The sequence below is a fragment of the Myotis myotis genome, unplaced genomic scaffold (genome assembly GCF_014108235.1).
Source record: "Myotis myotis isolate mMyoMyo1 unplaced genomic scaffold, mMyoMyo1.p scaffold_m19_p_15, whole genome shotgun sequence".
Classification (NCBI taxonomy): Eukaryota; Metazoa; Chordata; class Mammalia; order Chiroptera; family Vespertilionidae; genus Myotis; species Myotis myotis.
Genome location: NW_023416319.1, coordinates 378,912 through 399,402, shown reverse-complemented (window position 1 = coordinate 399,402; position 20,491 = coordinate 378,912). Strand labels below are relative to the sequence as shown.

Below are 20,491 nucleotides of genomic sequence, written 5' to 3'. Positions count from 1 at the left end.
TGCGTCCGCCATGGAGAGGGTGCCAGGCAGGGGGCTCTGTATGTTCACAGACGTGAACACGGCCGGAACCACCTTCCAGGTGAGGCCACGGCATCAGCTCGGAAAGGAAGCCTGTGGCCATCAGCCCTCGGCCCCTCGTGACCTCCCCCCTCCCCCCCCCCGCCCCCAGCCCCAGGCGGCGGGAAGTGCGCTTCCTGTCCCCTCTCCCGGACTTTCCATGAACGCAAGCTTCCAGCAGGTGCTTCCGTGGCCGGGCCCCTTGCCCTCGGCGTTCCCACGGTTCTCCACGCGGGGATCCGGGTGGGCACGTCGTCCTCCTCGCGGCCAGGGCTGTGCTGTGTGCGGACGGACACATTCTCTGTCCCCCGTCTGTCGGTCGGGCTGCCTCCCTCCGGCTCCTGTGAGAGGTGCTGCTGCAGACGCTCCTGGCCGTTTCCTGGGGACCCGCCTCTGCGTCGCGGCTCTAGTCTAGGACGCTCTGTTTCCTGGCTCTTGTGCATGAGGTCGATGCCCTTTCTCACATGCTCTCTGGACCGGAGAAGGCTTGATTCTCAGACGGGGTTCCGCTGCCCCTCAGGATTACATGCAGCTTAGAGCTTGGATAGGCCCTCACCCACTTCATAGATGGGGAAACTGAGGCCCAGAGAGGCCACACGGAGCCTCGGGGTCAGTCCAGTTACCCTGCATGTGCTCCCTGATGAGCTCTGAGTAAACCCCAGTCCCCCTGAAGGGCTCAGGCGGTAAGAAGGCTGGCTGGGTGCACGTATACTGAGGCTGGCTGGGTGCGCGTATGCTGAGGCTGGCTGGGTGCACGTATGCTGAGGCTGGCTGGGTGCGCGTATACTGAGGCTGGCTGGGTGCACGTATACTGAGGCTGGCTGGGTGCACGTATGCTGAGGCTGGCTGGGTGCACGTATACTGAGGCTGGCTGGGTGCGCGTATACTGAGGCTGGCTGGGTGCACAGATGCTGAGGCTGGCTGGGTGCACGTATACTGAGGCTGGCTGGGTGCGCGAATACTGAGGCTGGCTGGGTGCACATATACTGAGGCTGGCTGGGTGTACAGATGCTAAAGGCTGTCTGTGTGCACATATACTGAGGCTGGCTAGGTGCGCGTATACTGAGGCTGGCTGGGTGCACGTATACTGAGGCTGGCTGGGTGCGCGTATACTGAGGCTGGCTGGGTGCACGTATACTGAGGCTGGCTGGGTGCACAGATGCTAAAGGCTGTCTGTGTGCACATATACTGAGGCTGGCTGGGTGCGCGTATACTGAGGCTGGCTAGGTGCGCGTATACTGAGGCTGACTGGGTGCGCGTATACTGAGGCTGGCTGGGTGCACATATACTGAGGCTGGCTGGGTGTACAGATGCTAAAGGCTGTCTGTGTGCACATATACTGAGGCTGGCTGGGTGCACATATACTGAGGCTGGCTAGGTGCGCGTATACTGAGGCTGGCTGGGTGGGTGTATGCTGAGGCTGGCTGGGTGCACGTATGCTGAGGCTGGCTGGGTGCGTGTATACTGAGGCTGGCTGGGTGCGCGTATACTGAGGCTGGCTGGGTGGGCGTATACTGAGGCTGGCTGGGTGTGCGTATACTGAGGCTGGCTGGGTGCACGTATACTGAGGCTGGCTGGGGGCGCGTATACTGAGGCTGGCTGGGTGCACGTATACTGAGGCTGGCTGGGTGCACGTATACTGAGGCTGTCTGCACATATGCTGAGGCTGGCTGGGTGCGCGTACACTGAGGCTGCCTGGGTTGGTTTGATGGGATTATGCTCCGGTATATTTTAATTAAACCGTCTACAAACCGATTTCCTAAAGGCGCAGACTCCCCATGCAGCCGGCCCGCAGCATCCGAGCCCCATGCCCACTGGGGCCGAGCGATGCTGTAATGACCAGAGGCGGTCACGTGGGGGCTGCTCACGGTCGGCCTCCAGGTGCATCCATCCTGAGATGCAGCCAGAAGGCGATGCGAGGGCATCGTCAGCAAGGACTTGATTGAGTCTGCGGTTTCCACCAGCGAAGGGGAAGGGGCAGCTGGCTTGCTACTGGTGTTTAAACCGCAGGGTCCTGGGGACGCTCCTGGGGGCGCTCAGTGTCCTCCCGGCTGTGGGATGAGCCCATCACCGTCCCAGGTAAAGACTTTCCCGTTGGAAGGGCTGGGGGAGCGTGAGGGCCATCAGGTAGTAAAATTCACAGGAGGGGCCGCCCTGAGCGCGGGGAGGCGGCCGGCCGGGGTGAGCCTGTCATCGCAGGAACGTGACAAATCAAAGGGCCCGTGGTTCTGCTCAGGGCAGAGCTGGTGAGAGGATGCTGTGTGGACCGAGGGCTGCCGGGCGGGCTCGGGGGAAGCGCTTCGCCAGCCTCGCTCCTGTGCCGCCTGGAGGCCGCGGGTTCTGAAAGGCTCCTGGGAAGGCCCCTCCTTGGGCCTTTGCTCTTCTTGTTAAAATACATTTTTGCTGATTTCAGAGAGGAAGGGAGATGGGGGAGAGAGAGAGACATCCGTGATGAGAGAATCACGGATCGGCTGCCTCCTGCACGCCCCACTTGGGGATGGAGCCCGCAACCCGGGCCTGTGCCCTGACCGGGCATCGAACCCTGACCTCCTCGTTCCTAGGTCGACACTCAACCCTTGAGCCAGACCGGCGGGCTCTCTGTCTCCTTTTTAAACTGTAAAGTCAACGCTAGTGGCCGTTCCTAGGGAGAAGCATCTTTGGCATTTGTTCCTAATCACTCATTTTTTTTGCTCGAGGTTTTACAGCAGCAAAAACTGTGAAAACCTCAGAAAAGCTGAGTCAGCCGAGGGCGGTCCAGCCAGGTCATAACTGTGTCTGCTCAGAACGTGAACATGACCCGATTGCTGGGTCACAGCTCAACTTGCTTCTTTCTGCCGGTTTCAGGGGGTGGGGCTCAGGAGGGAGGCAGGGCAGTGACAGCAGGTCTGGGTGTGGGTGTGAGTCCGACCGTCGCCTGCAAGCTGAAGAGGTTCTAGAAGCTTCTGTCCATCCCCCTCCCCTGCTGGAAAGAGCTGGTCGACACCCCTTCCAGCCCTGGCACCCTGTAATGCCGTGGGGAATTGTTTAATCCAAAAGTCTCGTTTTCCCCGCCCATAAAACCAGTAAAAACCCCGAATGGATTAAGTAGAGGAACTCATTTAATTACGTAGGTAATTGGTATCGTCCCTTCTGAAGTGCAGAGGAGGGGAAGGAAGCTGAGGGGACCAAACATTAAAAATGAAAAAAGAGGAAGAAGGAGAGAGGCGCTTTGGATTGTAGGTGCCTCTGAACACTCGCTGTCTTCGAAGCGTTCCCAGGCTCCCTTTGCAGGAAAGGAAGGGACATGATCGGAGGGAGGAGGGACTTTCTCCTTCCTCGTCCTGAAGTCAGTCCTGAAGTGCTGGGCGACGGAGCGCCTTCAGAAATGTGCCTGAAGGGCCTCTAAGAACAAAAAAACGGGTAAAAACAAAACAAAATGGAAAAACAAAACTTCTGGCCACAGATAAGAATCGTTTAATTCACCAAGACACAGCGTGCTGGTGTTTGCTTAAGTGGGAAAGCTCGGTTAGGAGGGCAGGCGGGAGGTGCACCCCCGCCCCACGCACCCCGGAGCTCTTGGGGTGTCCGGAGCCCGGGCCAGCCCAGCAGAGTTCCCCGTGGAGCCGGGCCAGCACAACGGCCGCAGGCTCGGTTGGTACCAGGAAATGGGTTCGGAGTAACATAGGAAGGAACTAACCCTAGAGAGGAGAATTTTAAAACTCGCAGAATTTCAGTTCTATTTTAAATGCAGAAACCACACTCCCTGGGGATTCTGTTGGCGACTGCGCTATATTTGTATGCGTGTTCCTGGCCGGGAGGCTTCCTTTCTGATTTCCTTCCTTCGGGAAACATTTGCAACCTTCGCAGAGGTGACAGCCCAGTGGTCGCGGCCGAGGCCGGTCCAGCTGCCCATGTCGAGGTGGGAGGAGGAGGGTGGGGCAGAGGGGGGCCTGACCTGGGCTTTGGGGGGCTGGGCTGCCATCTGAGGGTGAGCTGGAGTTCCAGTCCAGCCGGCCGGTGGTGCTGGGGGAGGCAGCTGGACACACAGACAGACAGACAGGCAGACACCGAGGCACTGGGATGAGACTGGAGGGCAGAGGCGGCACCGGGCGCGGTTCCATGGTCCCCTTCACCCTCCTGTGGTTCTTTCTAAAAAACATACGTTTTTATTGATGTCAGAGAGGAAGAGGGAGGGAGAGAGAGAGAAGCATGGATCGGTTGCCTCCTGCACGCCCCACACTCGGGATCGAGCTCGCAACCCGGGCCTGTGCCCTGACCGGGAATTGAACCCTGACCTGGTTCATGGGTCGACGCTCAACCACTGAGCCACACTGGCCGGGCCCCCCTGCGATACTTGATGGGGTTGGCGAGTGTCGCATTTACAGCCCAGCCCAGCGGCTGACTGGGGCTCAGAGCGTAGGTGGCCTGCCCACGTCACAGGGTCCGTGACCGTGTGTGTCCCCGGGGCCGCCGGGGCCGCTGGTCAGGCTGTCCCTGTCTGCTGGGCGCAGCCCGTGGCGGGGGGTGGGCCTGTGGGATAAAACAGTGCTGACAAGTGTTCAGACCGGCGGCTTCTGTGGGCGGCACCGCTGCCCTGTCCGTCGAGCGGCCGCTCATGTATGCGTCGGGGGGACCGGACACTTGCGCACCGTTGTTCGCACGCGGTTTGAACACGTGAGCATCGTGTGTACGCACGTCCCCTCCCTCCGCTGCCCGAAGGACACGGGGCTGGGCCTCTCTGCGCTCGCCACCTTCGCACTCTTCCTGACGCAGCCCACGCGGGCGGGAGGGGCCACGTGGGGACGGGCCACCCTGCTCCTCCGGGCCCCGCAGTCTCCGTGCTCTGTGCGCGGATCACATCTTCCACCCGCTTTCCTGCGCGCGGGGAGGAGAAGTCGGGGGAGGCAGCCGGAATCTCCTCTCTGAGGTCGGGCTGTGCTGGAGCCCAGGTGGCCCCGCGTCTGGCGCTCAGGGTCCGTTGGTGCAGCCGTCGGAGCCTTCGTGAGCCTGCGCAGAGTAAGGACAGAAGTGACCGCATCCGGGGTTCCGGCGACCCGTGGGCCGTGCGTGATGGCCCGCTGCGAGAGGGAGAGGCGAGGGTCCAGGTGGAGAGGGTTGGCCTGTGGTCATGCCGCTGGCTAAGGGGCCTGTAGATGCCCCGGCCAGCTCCCCTGTGCTAAGTCCTGGGGGAGGCGGGCAGGGCCTAGAGCCCCCGCCTCAGTTTCCCCGTCTGTAAAATGGGGATGCTGACCGTGTGTTCCACTTCGATGGCCGAGGTGCATCAACAGTACAGTCGACGGAGCGCTCAGCCTGGCGCCTGTCACTTGGATCGTCACTCGGTGGCCCGAGCCCTGGCCTGGGGACCTGCTGGCCGTTCGCTTCTCCCTCGTTAACTTAGGAACTACTTCGTGGGCAGCCCCCCGCGCCAGGCACGCAGCACACGGGCCGGAGCGGGAGGCCTGGTGCCGACGGTCTGAGTGAAGGTGGCGCGTCAGGGACCCTGCCCGAGTAGACGGTTTGAGACTCGGCAGCCCAGGTCGAGGAGGCGAGGGGAGGGGGTGCCTGCATCTCCTCCCGTGCTGCCTCCGAGTGCTTCCTGGGCTCCTGTCCGTGTCTGTGGGGGAGACAGCAGCTCTGTCCCTAAAGGGACTCCCGAGGGGTGGGGTGCGGGCTGGACGGCTGGGCTGTCCGCTCCAGGCCACGACGGGTCGAGGTTAGGATGGGCTCCCCCGTGGTGGGGGGCGCGGGGCGGGGACTGGGGTCAGACCTGGGTCTTTATGATGAGCTAGTCTTCATAATGAGCCGCCCTGGCCTCAGTTTCCCTGACTGAGAAATGCAGGCTGGGCAGCAGGTGCCTGCAGGCTGGTCCGCAGGCGCTGGCCTGGCGTGGACCTGGGCCATCACGCCCGGGGGAAGGGGTTCCTCTCTGCTCTCCCCTCCCAGAGGCAGCTCGCCCAGCCAGACCCTTAGGCCTTGGGGCCGGACACTTTCTGGAAAACGGACCCTCCCAGTGGCAGCGAAAGGTGCTGGGCTGACCCCGGTTCCGAGGGCTGAGCCTCTCAGGCTCCCCGCCCGGTCGCTCCTACCCCAATGATCGGGCGCCTCTGCCTTTGCTGTCTGCCTTGTGACTTCTCCCCACGTGTGGGGGCCCAGAGCCGCCACCTGCCTCCCTCCCCATGACTTGGGATCAGCCACAGGCAGGAGGACTGCTCCCCCCGGGGCCCGGGGTTATGTCCCCTGAGCGCGGGGGGCCCGGAGCGAGGCGGAGCCCCTCCTGTAGTCACGGGAACAGCGCCCGCCGTGGCTGAGGCTGCTCCGTGCCGGGCGCTTGTCTCCCCTGCTCTTCCCGTCTCCCTGGGGACCGAGGTCGTGCACCCCCGCTGTGCACACGAGGAAGGGGAGGCACAGCTGGCTCAGCCGGCTCCCTGGCCGGACGCAGAGGAGGCTGCCTGTGGGGAGACTGGGCCTCGGTGAGGGTGGGGGTGGGGGACGCCCGGCCTGCAGGCTGTGTAAGGCCCGGGAGATCACTTGGTGGGACCCTGCCGAGGAGCGGGGGTGAGTTCGTGACGCGTTTGACCAGACACCGCGGGGATATTTCGCACGGCCCCGCCCGCGAGTGGTGTGGTAAAGCTCCAAAGGGCCCTTGGAGAGCAAAGCCCCCCCCCGGGTTAGAACGCGTGCGGGCGCCGTGCCCTCTCACCACGGATGTGATGTCCAGAACGTAAAGTACCAGCCTGAGTTCCGCGGGACCCGCGCTCTGGGCCAACCGGGAGGAACTGGCCGGTTCCAGACAAAGCCCGGATGAGGCGGCTCGTCGTCAGGAAGGTGAGCTCTGGCTGGGCCCGAAGGAAGGATCAGGCTTCAGGAAGGGCTTGCTCCAGGGGAGGAAGGAGTTATAGAAGCTCTGGAGAGGAAGGAGCCAGGCCTCTTCCCCGGCGGGGCGCGGGGTCAGCCGTCGGAGAACAAAGCGGAGCAGCTGTGCTCGTCGGAACACGTTTTGCCGGAGAAGCGCCGGGGTGAGGCGTGCGGCGGGCCTGTCTCGCGCCGGGGACAGCGGCCACCTGGCGGGAGCGGCCTGGGGCGCTCTGGTTCCGGGTCCGCGATGGTCAGAGCCGTGGTTCAGACTATGCCTGGGTCTGCGGGTGAAGGGCCCGTGACTCCCTTTGCTTGTGTGAACATGCTTTCCGGACTCCTGCGTGTGGAGCCGCGCTGGTCTGGCTTGGTCACGTCCACTGTCTGTGGAGGAGCACGTCGGTCGGCTTTCGTCGCGTCACAGAACTCCTGGAACTAGGGAGCAACCTGCCATTTCTCGCGTGTCCGCAGGGATCGGCTGCGCCAGGCTGTGTCTCTCGCCCCCTCCCGGCCGCACCACCGCGTCCTTCGATGGTAAAGGTGCCGGGTAGCCGGGCAGGCGACAGGTCCTCACGCCTGGGCATGGACTGGCGTGTGGTCACTCCTGCCGCGTTCTATGGGCCAAAGCGGGTCTCCGAACTCGGTGGGGGTTGGGGGGTGGGGGAGGGAAGCGTATTCCACGCCTTCAGTTGTAGGAACGGCACCGTCGCTCATGTGGTGAGGGGTGTGGAGACACGGAGGGGTCAGCCATGGAAGCCATCTGCGATCTGCACTAAATAGACTAGACCTGCCCTGGCCAGTTTGGCTCAGTGGATGGAGTGTCGGCCTACGGACTAAAGGGTCCCGTGTTCGATTCTGGTCAAGGGCACATGCCCGGGTTGTGGGCTCGATCCCTAGTGTGGGGTAAGAGGCAGCTGATCAATGATTCTCATCATTGGTGTTTCTCTCTCCCCCTTTCCCTTCCTCTCAGAAATCAGTAAAAATATATTTTAAAAATAGTGCTAGGCTGCTGCTGAGCAAACACTTAGCTGTGGGCCAGGGCTGTGTGTGCAGAAGAGTGAACTCAATCCGTGGACCGGACGCTCTTCCGAACGCTTCACCCGAGCTGGCGCACTTCCGCTCACAGCCGTGCGACCAGGAGTCTTGGGCTCATTCCCACCTCACGTCCAAGGAAGCGGGAGGAGGGAGGTTGCGTGACCTGCTCAAGGTCACCGCCAGGCACCTGGCCGGGCGCCCCGCTCCGGTGCAGGGTGTGGCCTGTCAGGGTCAAGGACTTCTGCGAATACAGAGGCCCCATCACGGATGGGACTGGTCTGCGGTCTCCAAGTGGACACGCCGTTAGCGTCCCCGCCCACATAACGGCCCCCGTGTCCTTCCCACCGCGCAGGCCAGTGAGTGTCCACCCGGTAGCTTCGTTCTGTCGATTGACTAGACCTTGTGATCGAAAGCATTCATCTCCAGCTAGAAACTGAACCTGAGGCCCCAGATGGTGTGGGTCAGTGGGTAGAGCATCGGCCTGTGGACCGAAGGGTCCTGGGTTCGATCCCGGCCAAGGGCACATGCCTGGGTTGCGGGCTCGGTACCCAGTGGGGGTGTGCAGGAGGCAGCTGATTCTCTCTCACCATTGATGTTTCTCTCTCTCTCTCCCTCTCCCTTCCTCTCTGAAATCAATAAAAATACATTTTTAAAAAAGAAAAGGAACAGAACCGGATGAGCTATTATTGTTTGGGCTGAACCCTCCACTCTGGACAGCTCTCTCAGCCTCAGTGACGTTCTTAGGATGTCTTGGATGTGAATGGGAACCCTGGTCCCTCCTCTGCTCGTGGATTGATGGACTGATGTTCCGTGGGAACGTGCATGTCCGTGTCCACGGACTGATGCTCCGTGGGAACGTGCATGTCCGTGTCCACGGACTGATGCTCCGTGGGAACGTGCATGTCCGTGTCCACGGACTGATGCTCCGTGGGAACGTGCATGTCCGTGTCCACGGACTGATGCGCCGTGGGAACGTGCATTTCCGTGTCCACGGGCTGATGCGCCGTGGGAACGTGCATGTCCGTGTCCACGGGCTGATGCGCCGTGGGAACGTGCATTTCCGTGTCCACGGGCTGATGCGCCGTGGGAACGTGCATTTCCGTGTCCACGGGCTGATGCGCCGTGGGAACGTGCATGTCCGTGTCCACGGGCTGATGTTCCGTGGGAACGTGCATTTCCGTGTCCATGGGCTGATGTTCCGTGGGAACGTGCATTTCCATGTCCATGGGCTGATGTTCCGTGGGAATGTGCATTTCCATGTCCACGGATTGATGTCCATGGGAACGTGCATTTCCACATCCACAGCCCAGAGAGAGAGGTCAGCGTGATCGGAGCGGCTCCGTGTGTTAGTAAAGGTTAATGAGGAACCGTCCATTTTCCCCGCTAAAACATTCAAGTGAAGTGATGTGATTAGCCATCGCGTCCTCTCTGCTCCCAGAGGGCAGGTGGGAATGTTCCACCTACAAGAGGCGATTTGTGTAACTCCATCCAGATTGCTTCTGAAGTCACACATGTCTCTCTTCTGCTGTGTCAGCTCGTGGCTGCCATGCTTTCCTCTGTGTTTCCTGGGGTGACTCTGGACGCCATTATGGACCTGACATGAGGGGGCATTCAGTTACGGAGCCTGCGGTGGGATTCCTGGCTCTCGATTACGATTTTGTTATAAATGGCTCGCTAATGACGCTGGGGTGCAGAGGTTAATGGGGGGCCTCCCGGCCAGGGAATTGAACGCCGGCTATTTTGGGAGCAGCGATGCGATCTCTCACGGTGGTGGCGGGTTCCCACGGTGGCAGCCTGCGGCCACAGGCCCCGCATGGAGCCCGCTGGGAGCAATCTCCTGAAATCTCGCTGAAACGTACACCGGGTGCTGAGGGTGAACACCTGAGCGGGCGCGCCCGGTCCCGTCTGACCTGAGTCCGCTGGCACCGAACGTGGTGAGGGCGGGGCCTGCGTGGCTCCATTTGAAAGGCAGGACAGCCGAGTGTCGGGTGTCGGAGGGCCTGTTTCGGGGTCACCTGTGGCGCGTGGGAAAGGCCAGGCCAGGGACGGAGTAGCCATCCATCCTCCTCGGTGCAGGCCGTCCGTCCGATGTTTGTCCACGGAGGTGCGTCGGTTAAGAGCTGCACACATTGTAGGATCCTTTGGAAGATCCTGAGCCACGCCAGCCAGGCCCAAATACTCATGTTTTTTTATGACATCACCCCCCCCCATCTTGTACGGGCTCCAGGCCTGACCTGGGTGCCCCCCTCGCGGAGCCCACACGCCCGCCGTGCCGTGGCCACCGTCAGCGGCTCCCCTCCCTGGGCGTGTTTACTTACTTCGCTGGGATTGAGAAACCTTTGTTCTGGTTTGGGAATGTTCTGCCCCTTCTGCTGGGTCGAGAATGTACATTCTTGTCTTGGAGCATCAGAGACCGTGTTTTCTTTAAAAATAAATTGATGAGGCCCTCCACGCCCGGGACGGGGTGGGAACACGCCCCCCACGGGGACCCTGGCGGGAGCCTTATCTCCGACGCTAAAGCAGTGTGTTCTTGGCTGAGGGACGGGCTGCCAGGCCGGGGCCTGCCCTTTTGTGTCTTTGGTTTGGAAGGATTGTTTGTCCCGAGAGAGGGGTCAGGGTGGTGGACGAGTTGGAGGCGGAGGTTGGAGCCTCGCGGCGCGGACGCTCCTCAGACGCCTCGGGGTGCGGGCGGCGGGGCCTGGGATGTCCCCGTTCCGGGGCAGCTTGCTCCCACGGCCCCCTCCCCGCCCCCTCCGCTCTTCTCAGAACTGCCTGACCCCTGACTCAGCCCTCGCGGGCCAGGGTTTCTCAAGCTGGCTCCTTGAACCTCGGGGAGAAGTTCACGGCCGGGTATGTTTTGGAAATTCTGTGTATCTTCCTCTCCTGTGGGCTCACAGGGCTCATGAGCAGATGGAAGGCCCCGAAAAGTCCTGCTGTAAAGCTGTCTGTCTGTCTGTCTGCCCGGCTGGTGTGCCTCAGTGGCTAGAGCATCGGCCTGCGGACTGAAGGGTCCCGGGTTCGATTCCGGTCAAGGGCACAGGCCCGGGTTGTGGGCTCGATCCCCAGTAGGGGGCGTGCAGGAGGCAGCCGATCAGTGATTCTCTCTCACTGTTGATGTTTCTCTCTCTCTCCTTCTCCCTTCCTCTCTGAAATTAGTAAAAATATATTTAAAATACTTTTTAAAAAGTCTGTACTCTGTCCGTTCCACCTCTTCCCAGTGGTTTAAGCACACGGCAGGGAATGCTGGGGAAGCCCTTTCAGGAGACGCTGCCTGACTATTGCCTGGTCCACGTGCGTCGTTAAAGCACCGGCTTCGCCGCGGTCCCAGGGCGGGCCGCCCCCGCTAGTGACTTCCGACCGCCGAGCCCGCCAGCCAGCAGGACGAGGCCCTGACGCAGACTGGTCCCACCTTCCCTGGAGACGGCAGGATCTAGAGGGTGTGCGACAGTGGGGGGGCGTCCACCACGCTCGGGCAAGGGCACAGGGGGAAGTCGGTGCGGTGGGATCTCCCACTTCCAACGCCATTTCAGATGTCCTTGGCCTTCACGCCAATTAAAAACCGCCTGTCGTCATAGTCACTGCTGATGCGAGTATCATGAACGGCACCTCCCTTTCAGGGGATGGGAAAGGCGTGTAGACATTATGCAAACTCCTTTCATGCACCAGCTAACTTAGTGCTTTGGCCGACGGGTCGGGAGGGTCTCCGGTCCTCGTGTGACTGGTGAGGAGACCAGAGCTCAGAGAGGTTACCTGGCTTCCTCAGTTTCACACAGCTCGTGCGTGGCGGTCTACCACCCCTGGAACTGAGGAGGTTTGGCTTTTTTAAAAAAAAATATTTAATTTGATTGATTTTAGAGAGAGAGCAAGGGAGAGGGATGGAGAGAGAGAGAAACATGGATGAGGGAGGAACATCGATCGGCTGCCTCCTGCACGCCCCCTACTTACTGGGGATCGAGGCCACACCCGGGCATTGGACTGGTCACCTCTCGGTCCATGGGCCGACACTCAACCACTGAGCCACCTGGCCGGGCTGCCTTTTTTTTTTTCTACATCTACCACAATGGATCACCCGGGCAACAATACATTTTATCACCACAAGATTCTCTGCATAGACTTTAAAGACTCGTGTTGTTCCCAGGACGATGCCCGGGACAGCGAGTGCAGGGTCTGAAGGGCGATGCCTCACGGGGATGCTGCGCGCTGCGTCTCGTTGCTGAGGGACCGCGAGCCGAGTGGTGTTTGTGTGATCCCCCCTGTGAGGAGCGTCCTCGTCGGCCTGAATGCTCGTGAGCTCCTGCTTCCTGCACGGGCAGTAAAGCCGGGGTCCCGGGAGGAGGCGTCGGGCCTCGGGAGAGGAAAGCATTTGGCCTCCGCCTGCTCCTGGCCGCGCCGCCCGCCTTCCTGGGCATTCCGTCGGCTTAAAGCGCTGATATTTCAGTTCGTCTCTCACGTTCCCCGTCACCGGCTGAGCCTGAATCTGGGAAAGATTCCAAACCCGGGGCTGAGGGCTCCTGTAACTTAGCCAGGTCGGGGGGTGTCGGAGGGGGCTTGAGAGGTGGGCAGAATACGGTGTCTGACGTGGGGCTGGTGCTGCTGGCGTTGGGGCCACGTTTGCTGGCTGAGACTGAACCCCAAAGCCAGGCCCCAAGGCCCCAGGACCTCCCTGTACCCTGTATGCTTTCCTGTGACTTGTTTGTGACCCAGTGGGCTGGGGCCAGAGCCTAGCTGTCTCTCCTTGGAAGATGCCCCCGGGTTACTGTGTCACCGCACGAAGGAACGAAACCTCTTTTCTTGCCCGGCCCGCGTGGCTCAGCGGTTGAGGGTCGACCCAGGAACCAGGAGGTCACAGCTCGATTCCCGGTCGGGGCACAGGCCCGGGTTGCGGGCGCGTTCCCCAGTGCGGGGCGTGCGGGAGGCAGCCCATCCGAGATTCTCATCATCGATGTTTCTGTCTCTCCCTCCCGCTCCCTTCCTCTCTGAAATCAATAAAAATACTTTTGAAAAGAACAAGCAAGAAGAGCTCTTTCCTTTGCCGTTTAGGTGAGCTGACGCTCTAAGGACTGGCCTGCCCCCAGGAGGAGACATTCCGCAGGAGCACGGGATGCAGAAGGGGACCCCGCGGATGGCATGCCGGCCCGGCCCCCCGAGAAGACCATGACCCCTGCCGATCTCCTGGGCGTTCCCGCGTTCCCCAGCGAAGCCTCCCCCACTTCCTCCCGTGCCCGGGGGGGACCTGAGGGACGGCGGGGCTGCCCGCGAGCGTGAGGCCGCGGCTCGGGCGGAGCATGACCCTGGGAGGCCACGTCCTCTCGTCTTCCCGTGGCACCAGAGGTCGCCCTCCCCCGTGCCCCGGGGCTGCGGCGGCGCCTCCTTTTCACACCCGTGGCCCGTGCCGTCCGACCGCCTCCTGTGCCCATAAGTCGCCCTTCCAGCCGCCCGCACGCCGCACGCCCCCGGCTCCTCGCTCATGGCTGGGGCCGGCCGGCCGCGGGCGCTACCATGAGGCACAGCATTGACGGGGGCATCCAGGTGTCGCCGGACGACACGCACCAGCCGCTGCTTGGCGGCCGAGCAGGCCCCCCCCACATCCCCCAGGAGGGCCCCGCGCGCCCAGGCGACACCGGGGCCGCGTCCCGCGTGGACGGGAAGCTGATGAACCTGCTGGCCGTGCTGGAGGGGCGGCCGGACGGGAGCGAGAGTTGGGGCGGGTGCTGGCGCTTGGGGAAGGGGCGGCGATGCAGCCTGGCGTTCGGGCTGGTCATCATGACCTTGGTGATGGCCTCGTACATCCTCTCAGGGGCCCGCCAGGAGCTCCTGCTCGCCTCGCCCTTCCGCTACCGCGCCTTCCCCGGCAGCCCCGGCCCGCCCGACGGCGAGAGCCCGAGTGACGCCCAGGAGCTGCACCCCCAGCCGCCCGCGGGCAACCTGTCCTCCGCGAAGGACGCCCCGGGCCTGAGGTCAGTCATCGACAGCATCACGGCCAGGATCGCGTTCACGGCCAGGCAGCTCCCGGGCACAGACGACCTCAGGAGGCAGGAGCCCCACGTGAGTAGCCCCCCCTCTAGACCCTGTCGGTGGGCGGGTTTTGGAAAATGGATGCTTCTCTGTCAACATCGCTGGGAAGAATCTCTCCGGGTGACGGGGAGAATCGGACGCCTGTGGCCCAGGGTGCGCGGAGAGTTGTCTGTTACGTTACCCGAGAAGGGACTTTCCGATATAAATGGTGCAGCTGGACAGCTGAAGGAGGATGGACAGGTGGTCACGGCGATTTCAGCTGCTTTTTATTTTATTTATATGCTAGAGGCCTGGTGCACGAAATCCATGCACTCGGGGGAGGGTCCCTCAGCCTGGCCTACACCCTGGCAGTCCAGGAGCCCTTGGGGGCTGTCCAACTGTCCAGCTTAGTTGGACAGTCAGACATCCTTAGCGCTGCTGCGGCGGCGGGAGAGGTTCCCGCCACCACCGCTACGCTCGCCAGCCGTGAGCCCGGCTTCTGCCCGAGCGGCGCTCCCCCTGTGGGAGCTCACTGACCACCAGGGGGCAGCTCCCGCATTGAGCATCTGCCCCCTGGTGGTCAGTGTGCGTCACAGCGACTGGTCGTTCCGCAGTTCGGTAGATTTGCATATTAGCCTCTTATTACATAGGATAGGATGTATTTTTATAAAAAGATATTTTTTCTTGATGTCAGAGAGGAAGGGAAAGGGAGAGAGAGATAGAAACATCAACGATGAGAGAGAATCATGGATCGACTGCCTCCTGCAGCCCCACCCTGGGGATCAAGCCCACAACCTAGGCATGTGCCCTGACCGGGAATCAAACCGTGACCTCCTGGTTCGTAGGTTGATGCTCTACCCCCCCGGCCGGGCTACAGCTGCCTTTTAGGTCTCCCTCAGCCTGTTTCCATTCTGTCCTAATTAGTACTTTTGTCTCCATTCAATGTACAACCAGTGAGAAGCCCCCACTGTTTACCTAGCCTGTTGTGTGTGTGTGCGCGTGTGTGCCTGTGCGCGTGTGCGCGTGTGCATGTGTGTGAAAGATAAATCATGCTAGGGTGGCTCTTGATCAAACTTTCATCTTCGTTTTCTCCAAAGGTTTTTTTACTTTTTACCTTTGGGCTAAGAAAAGGCAGGGTCCTCGGCTCCTCACCGGTTTTGCTCGATGCTGGTGTGGAGTCCGTGTCGGAGCGTGCCTCCCACCGAACGCGCGTCCGTCTGTCCGCCCCCCTCCCTCTCTCGCCGCAGATGTTCGCCGTCATCCCCAGGAAATTCCTCCCGAGCAGCAGGAGCCCGTGCTGGTACGAGGAGTTCACGGGGCGCAACACCTCGGACCCCTACCTGACCAACTCGTACGCGCTCTACTCCAAGCGCTTCCGCGCCACCTTCGACGCGCTGCGCAAGGCCTTCTGGGGGCACCTGGCCCACGCGGCCGGCCGCCACTACCGCCTGCGCTGCCTGCCGCGCTTCTACATCGTCGGGCAGCCCAAGTGCGGCACCACCGACCTGTACGACCGCCTGCGGCTGCACCCCGAGGTCAAGTTCTCCGCCATCAAGGAGCCGCACTGGTGGACGCGCAAGCGGTTCGGTGCGTGAGCGCGGCGCCCCGGCCGGGGAGGGGCCCAGGGGTGGCCCGGGCCCCTGCCTCCATCACTCACCACACTTTTTCTTCTCTTTTTATTTTTTATTTTTTTAAAATATATTTTATTGATTTTTTACAGAGAGGAAGGGAGAGGGATGGAGAGTTAGAAACATCGATGAGAGAGAAACATCGATCAGCTGCCTTCTGCACGCCCCCTATTGGGGATGTGCCCGCAACCCAGGTACATGCCCTTGACCGGAATCGAACCTGGGACCCTTGAGTCCGCAGGCTGATGCTCTATCCACTGAGCCAAACCGGTTAAGGCTCTTCTCTTTTTTAAAATATATTTTTATTTTTATTGATTTCAGGGAGAAAGGGAGAGGGAGAGAGATAGAGAAACTTGAATGATGAAAGAGCATCATTGATCAGCTACCTCCTGCACGCTCCACACCAGGGACCGAGCCCACAGCCTGGGCATGTGCCCTGACTAGGAATTGAACTGTGACCTCCCAGTTCATAGGTCGATGCTCGACCACTGAGCCACGCGGCCGGGCTCACCACGCCTTCTGCTCACTGAGGTCCCTGGGGTCGGCTGGGAGCGAGGCAGCCTGCTCTGGGCCGGGCACTGGACTGGGCTCCTGGGCGCAGACACAGAGTCATCCTTCCCTTGTCTGAGGTCCCAGGCAAATGTCCACAGGCAGGAGCCGGCCCCGAGCCGTCCAGGGAGCTACTGAGCGCCCGTGGTGTGCAGGGCCCCGGGACGGAGCAGAATGGGCAGCTCGCCGTCCCGAGGAGCCTGAGGGCAGGCACCGGTGGACATTTGTCGGGGACTGTCCTGGCCCACTCTGACCTGTCCTCTCCCCTTCTGACCTGTCCCCTCCCCCTCTGACCTGTCCCCTCCCCCTCTGACCTGTCCCCTCCCCCTCTGACCTGTCCCCTCCCCCTCTGATGCTGGGGTCCAACCCCAGCAGATCCAGGGGTCCCCAAAGGTGTGGACGGAGTCGGCGAAGAAGGAATGACATGGAGGCAGCATTCAGTTCATCAGCGGCCTAGCCAGGATCTCTAGCCAAGTTCTGGTCTGGATCTCCAGCGAAGTTCTGGTTAGGATCTCCAGCCAGGTTCTGTGTCCATGTTCTCTTGCTAGGTTCTCCAGGTTCTCCAGCCAGGTTCTGTAGCCATGTTCCCTTGCTAGGTTCTCCAGGCAGGTTCAGTAGCCATGTTCCCTCGCTAGGTTCTCCAGCCAGGTTCTGTCCAGTTCTCCAGCCAGGTTCAGTCACCAGGTTCTAGTCAGGTTCTCTTGCCAATTCTGTAGTCAGGTTCAGTCCAGGATCTTTTGCCATGTTCTCTCGCTAGGTTCTGTCTCTAGGTTCTGAGGCCAGTTTCTGTCCAGGATCTTTTGCCATGTTCTCTCCAGCGAAGTTCTTCTGTCTCTAGAGAACGTTCTGTGTAGGTTCTGTGCCTCCTGGTTCTGTCTTCTTCTGTCTTGTTACATCTGTATTTATACCAGTTGATTCAATCCTGTCAATCTCTATTCCAAAGGTTAGGGCATTTCTTATCTCCATTCCAGGGAGTAAAGATTATGTAGCTTAAGCATGATTGTTCGTAGTTAAAGTGATTAATTACCCGCCTAGCACTTAGTTAAGAGGTTTTATTCCCTCCCTAACTTCAGGGGAAAATCCCTACCTGGGGAAAACCTTTCTCAGAGAGGTGACCTTGGTTAAAACACATAGTGCCAAGAAGGTGAGCAAACATATTAAGAACAGTATGCCATATATGCCAGGTCCCTTGAAACAGCAAGCATGGACCGGCTCCCGGCAAATTCCCCCTTTTTTATTTTTTAAAAGCAGGCATTAAAAAGAAAAACCCCAAATTCTCTCTTGTATCCATTTTAAGAGTAGGATTGGCACTTTCCGCTATTACCTGAGTCCTGATCTATCACCCCAGGGAGAGCTTGCCAATCCTGCACTTTCCCGGGGTGGAAAGGCTGTAGTGGGGTTAAGGATAAGGCTCCTTGGTCCTACCTTCTCCCATGCCTCTACATTTACCTTTCCGGCACCTTTCCTTCCTCAGAAAAGCATGGACGTATTTCTTGTATAAAATGTTCCATCTGACTGGGAGTAACCTTAACTCCTCTGCTAGCAAGCATATGTGTTAAAAGATCAATACAGAGTCTTATTTCTTTAGACTCAGTATGGCATATTTTCTTAATCTAAAGATCAATACAGAGTCTTCTTTCTTTGGACTCAGTATGGCACATCTTCTCAATCTAAGAATCAATACAGAGTCTTCTTTCATTGGACTGAGTATGGCACAACTTCACAATCTAAGTTCTGTACTATCCACCTTCTTACCTTACTTATCCTCTAAAGGGGGGGGGGGTCTGCAGCACCCTACGGTGCAGTCCTATCCGTCCCAAGTACGGGGGGGACTTACCTAAGGGTCCCTGTTCGGGCGCTCCCGGCACTCTGACCTGTCCCCTCTCCCTCTGACCTGTCCCCTCCCCCTCTGACCTGTCCCCTCCCGCTCTGACCTGTCCCCTCCCCCTCTGACCTGTCCCCTCTCCCTCTGACCTGTCCCCTCCCCCTCTGACCTGTCCTCTCCCCCTCTGACCTGTCCCCTCCCCCTCTGCCCTGTCCCCTCCCGCTCTGACCTGTCCTCTCTCCCTCTGCCCTGTCCCCTCCCCCTCTGCCCTGTCCCCTCCCCCTCTGCCCTGTCCCCTCCCCCTCTGACCTATCCCCTGCAGCCCCTCCAGGCCCCGGGCGCCCGCTCAGCTGCTCTGCGTCTTGTGTCCTCACCCGTCATCGGCATCTGGCTCGGGCTGGAACGAAGCCACATGGAGACGATTCTCGGTGCCTCTGTCTGGAGGGGGACCCAGCGCCCCTGCCCCTTGGGTTGGCGTGGCCTCGCCGTCCCTCCTGCTGTGGCTCCTGCCCGGCCGGGGCCACCCTGCGCTGGTCACTCTTTCCTCTCCTTGACCTTCTCCCTCTGCCAGGAGACATATGGTCACCGGAGCTCGGGAATGACAAATGCTGGAGTCTGGGCGGGCCAGGGCCAGGGCCAGGGCCGAGGGCGTTTTCCGATGCGGGGCCAGGCTGTGAGGAGGGACCTACGTTTTCCCGAGTGGAACCAAGTTGGGGCCAGCGCTTAATGTGTTTCCTGACGAACGTTTGGCCGAATCCTTTGATGTCCCTCCCGGAGGGGACAGAGCACAGATGTGTCGGGGGTGCGGCGGCGGCTGCGGCGGGAGCCAGGGTGTCCCGTTGGTGCTCATTTGGGGGTGCTCCCCCCACAGCTCCCCCTTTCCCTCGTGGAAGCTCCGTTCCCCTGGCGGGAACCGGTGGCACCGTCAGCCTCCTGTCTGTCCACGGGCGTGTCCACTCCCCTTGACCTCGGCGGCTGTGGACTGGGCCGGTGTGTGGTCACTGCCTGCAAGTGAAATGCAGCCACGTCAGGCTGGGCCCGTGGTGGCTGCACGTGGCTGATGCCAGAGTCACTGCCAAGCTCAACCCATGTGTCTGTCCAGCACCATCAGCTTCCTTACTGTTTGGACAGACGGACAGGCTGCTGGCTGACAGCAGAGGACAGAGCTGAGGTGCGGTGTGCGCGTCCCGCGACCCAGCCGTTGGCCCTGGCGCTCACCTCACCCAGCCAGACACTGGCCCTCCCAGCAGACACGGTGACGGTTCTTGAATGGCCTGGCCAGTGTGGCTCAGTGGCTGAGCATCGACCTATGAACCCAGAGGTCAGGGTTCGATTCCCGTTCAGGGCACAGGCCCAGGTTGCGGGCTCCATCCCCAGAGGTGGGCGTGCAGGAGGCAGCCGATCCGTGATTCTCTCTCATCATGGATGTTTCTCTCTCTCTCTCTCTCTCTCTCTCTCTCTCTCTCTCCTCCCTCCCTCCTCCCTTCCTCCCTTCCTCTCTGAAATCAAACTCGAGTGCCCACCCCGTCTGCCTGCCGCCCCCGCCAGCAGCCTCCTGGGCCGAGCCTGGCTCTGGACGCGGCCCGGGGCCTCCGTCCTTCCTGTCGCCCCGGGAGCCCTCAGCCCGCGAGCAGCGCTGTCCTGGGTAACTCCTACCTCTGGTCCTCGCAGGCATCGTGCGCCTGAGAGACGGGCTGCGGGACCGCTACCCCGTGGAGGACTACCTGGACCTCTTCGACCTGGCGGCGCACCAGATCCACCGGGGCCTGCAGGCCGGCGCCGCGGGCGACCCGGGCAGGAGGAGCCGCATCGTCATCGGTAAGCAGCTCGGCCCCTCAGCCGCTCAGCCCGGGGCCGTCCCACGCCTGTGCCCAGGGCATGACCCCGATGAGCATGTGTCCCCTCCCGCCGTCCCCTCGTCCTGGGTGACACGTTCTCGTCACCTGCACGGTTTCTATGAAGCAGACATGCTGGGGGCCTCCTGGTTCCATGGGGACTCAAGTGCAGCTGAAATGGCTGTTTTTAAGTTGCCGTTTCTTTGTTCCTATTCTAACGAAAGGCACAGGCCTGGCTTCTCTAAATGCCGAACCCGCCTGCGTTGGACGGGGTCACAGTGCCATGAAGTGATTAACGTGGCTTTGTAATCCCGGCTGGGACCCGGGGAGACGGGCAGCCTCTGGCACAGCCCCGGCCAGGACCCGGGGAGACGGGCAGCCTCTGGCACAGCCCCGGCCGGGACCCGGGGAGACGGGCAGCCTCTGGCACAGCCCCGGCCGGGACCCGGGGAGACGGGCAGCCTCTGGCACAGCCCCGGCCTGGACCCGGGGAGACCGAGGCAGCCCCTGGCACAGCCCCGGCCGGGACCCGGGGAGACGGGCAGCCTCTGGCACAGCCCCGGCCGGGACCCGGGGGGACCGAGGCAGCCTCTGGCACAGCCCCGGCTGGGCGTCCTTGCCAGCGAATCGCTGTTAGAAAGTGGCCCTTCTCACCCGGTGCCTGAGAGGCCAGAGCGAGGAGGTGCGATGCGTGTCATGGCTTTCGCGCACGAGCACGTGGTGCGCTATCAGAGCAC

At 61.1% G+C, this 20,491-nt stretch overlaps 1 protein-coding gene across 3 annotated transcripts in view; it reads left to right on the top strand.

Moving 5' to 3' along the window:
* CHST15 (carbohydrate sulfotransferase 15) overlaps positions 1-20,491 on the top strand; it is a 44,821-nt gene that overhangs the window by 9,041 nt on the left and 15,289 nt on the right. For all 3 annotated transcript variants that reach the window (XM_036335601.1, XM_036335602.1, XM_036335603.1), the window contains exons 2-4: positions 12,964-13,968; positions 15,165-15,504; positions 19,591-19,737. In XM_036335601.1, the coding sequence (XP_036191494.1) occupies positions 13,423-13,968; positions 15,165-15,504; positions 19,591-19,737 (1,033 nt within the window). In that variant the 5' untranslated portion in view covers positions 12,964-13,422. The remainder of the gene's footprint in view (positions 1-12,963; positions 13,969-15,164; positions 15,505-19,590; positions 19,738-20,491) is intronic.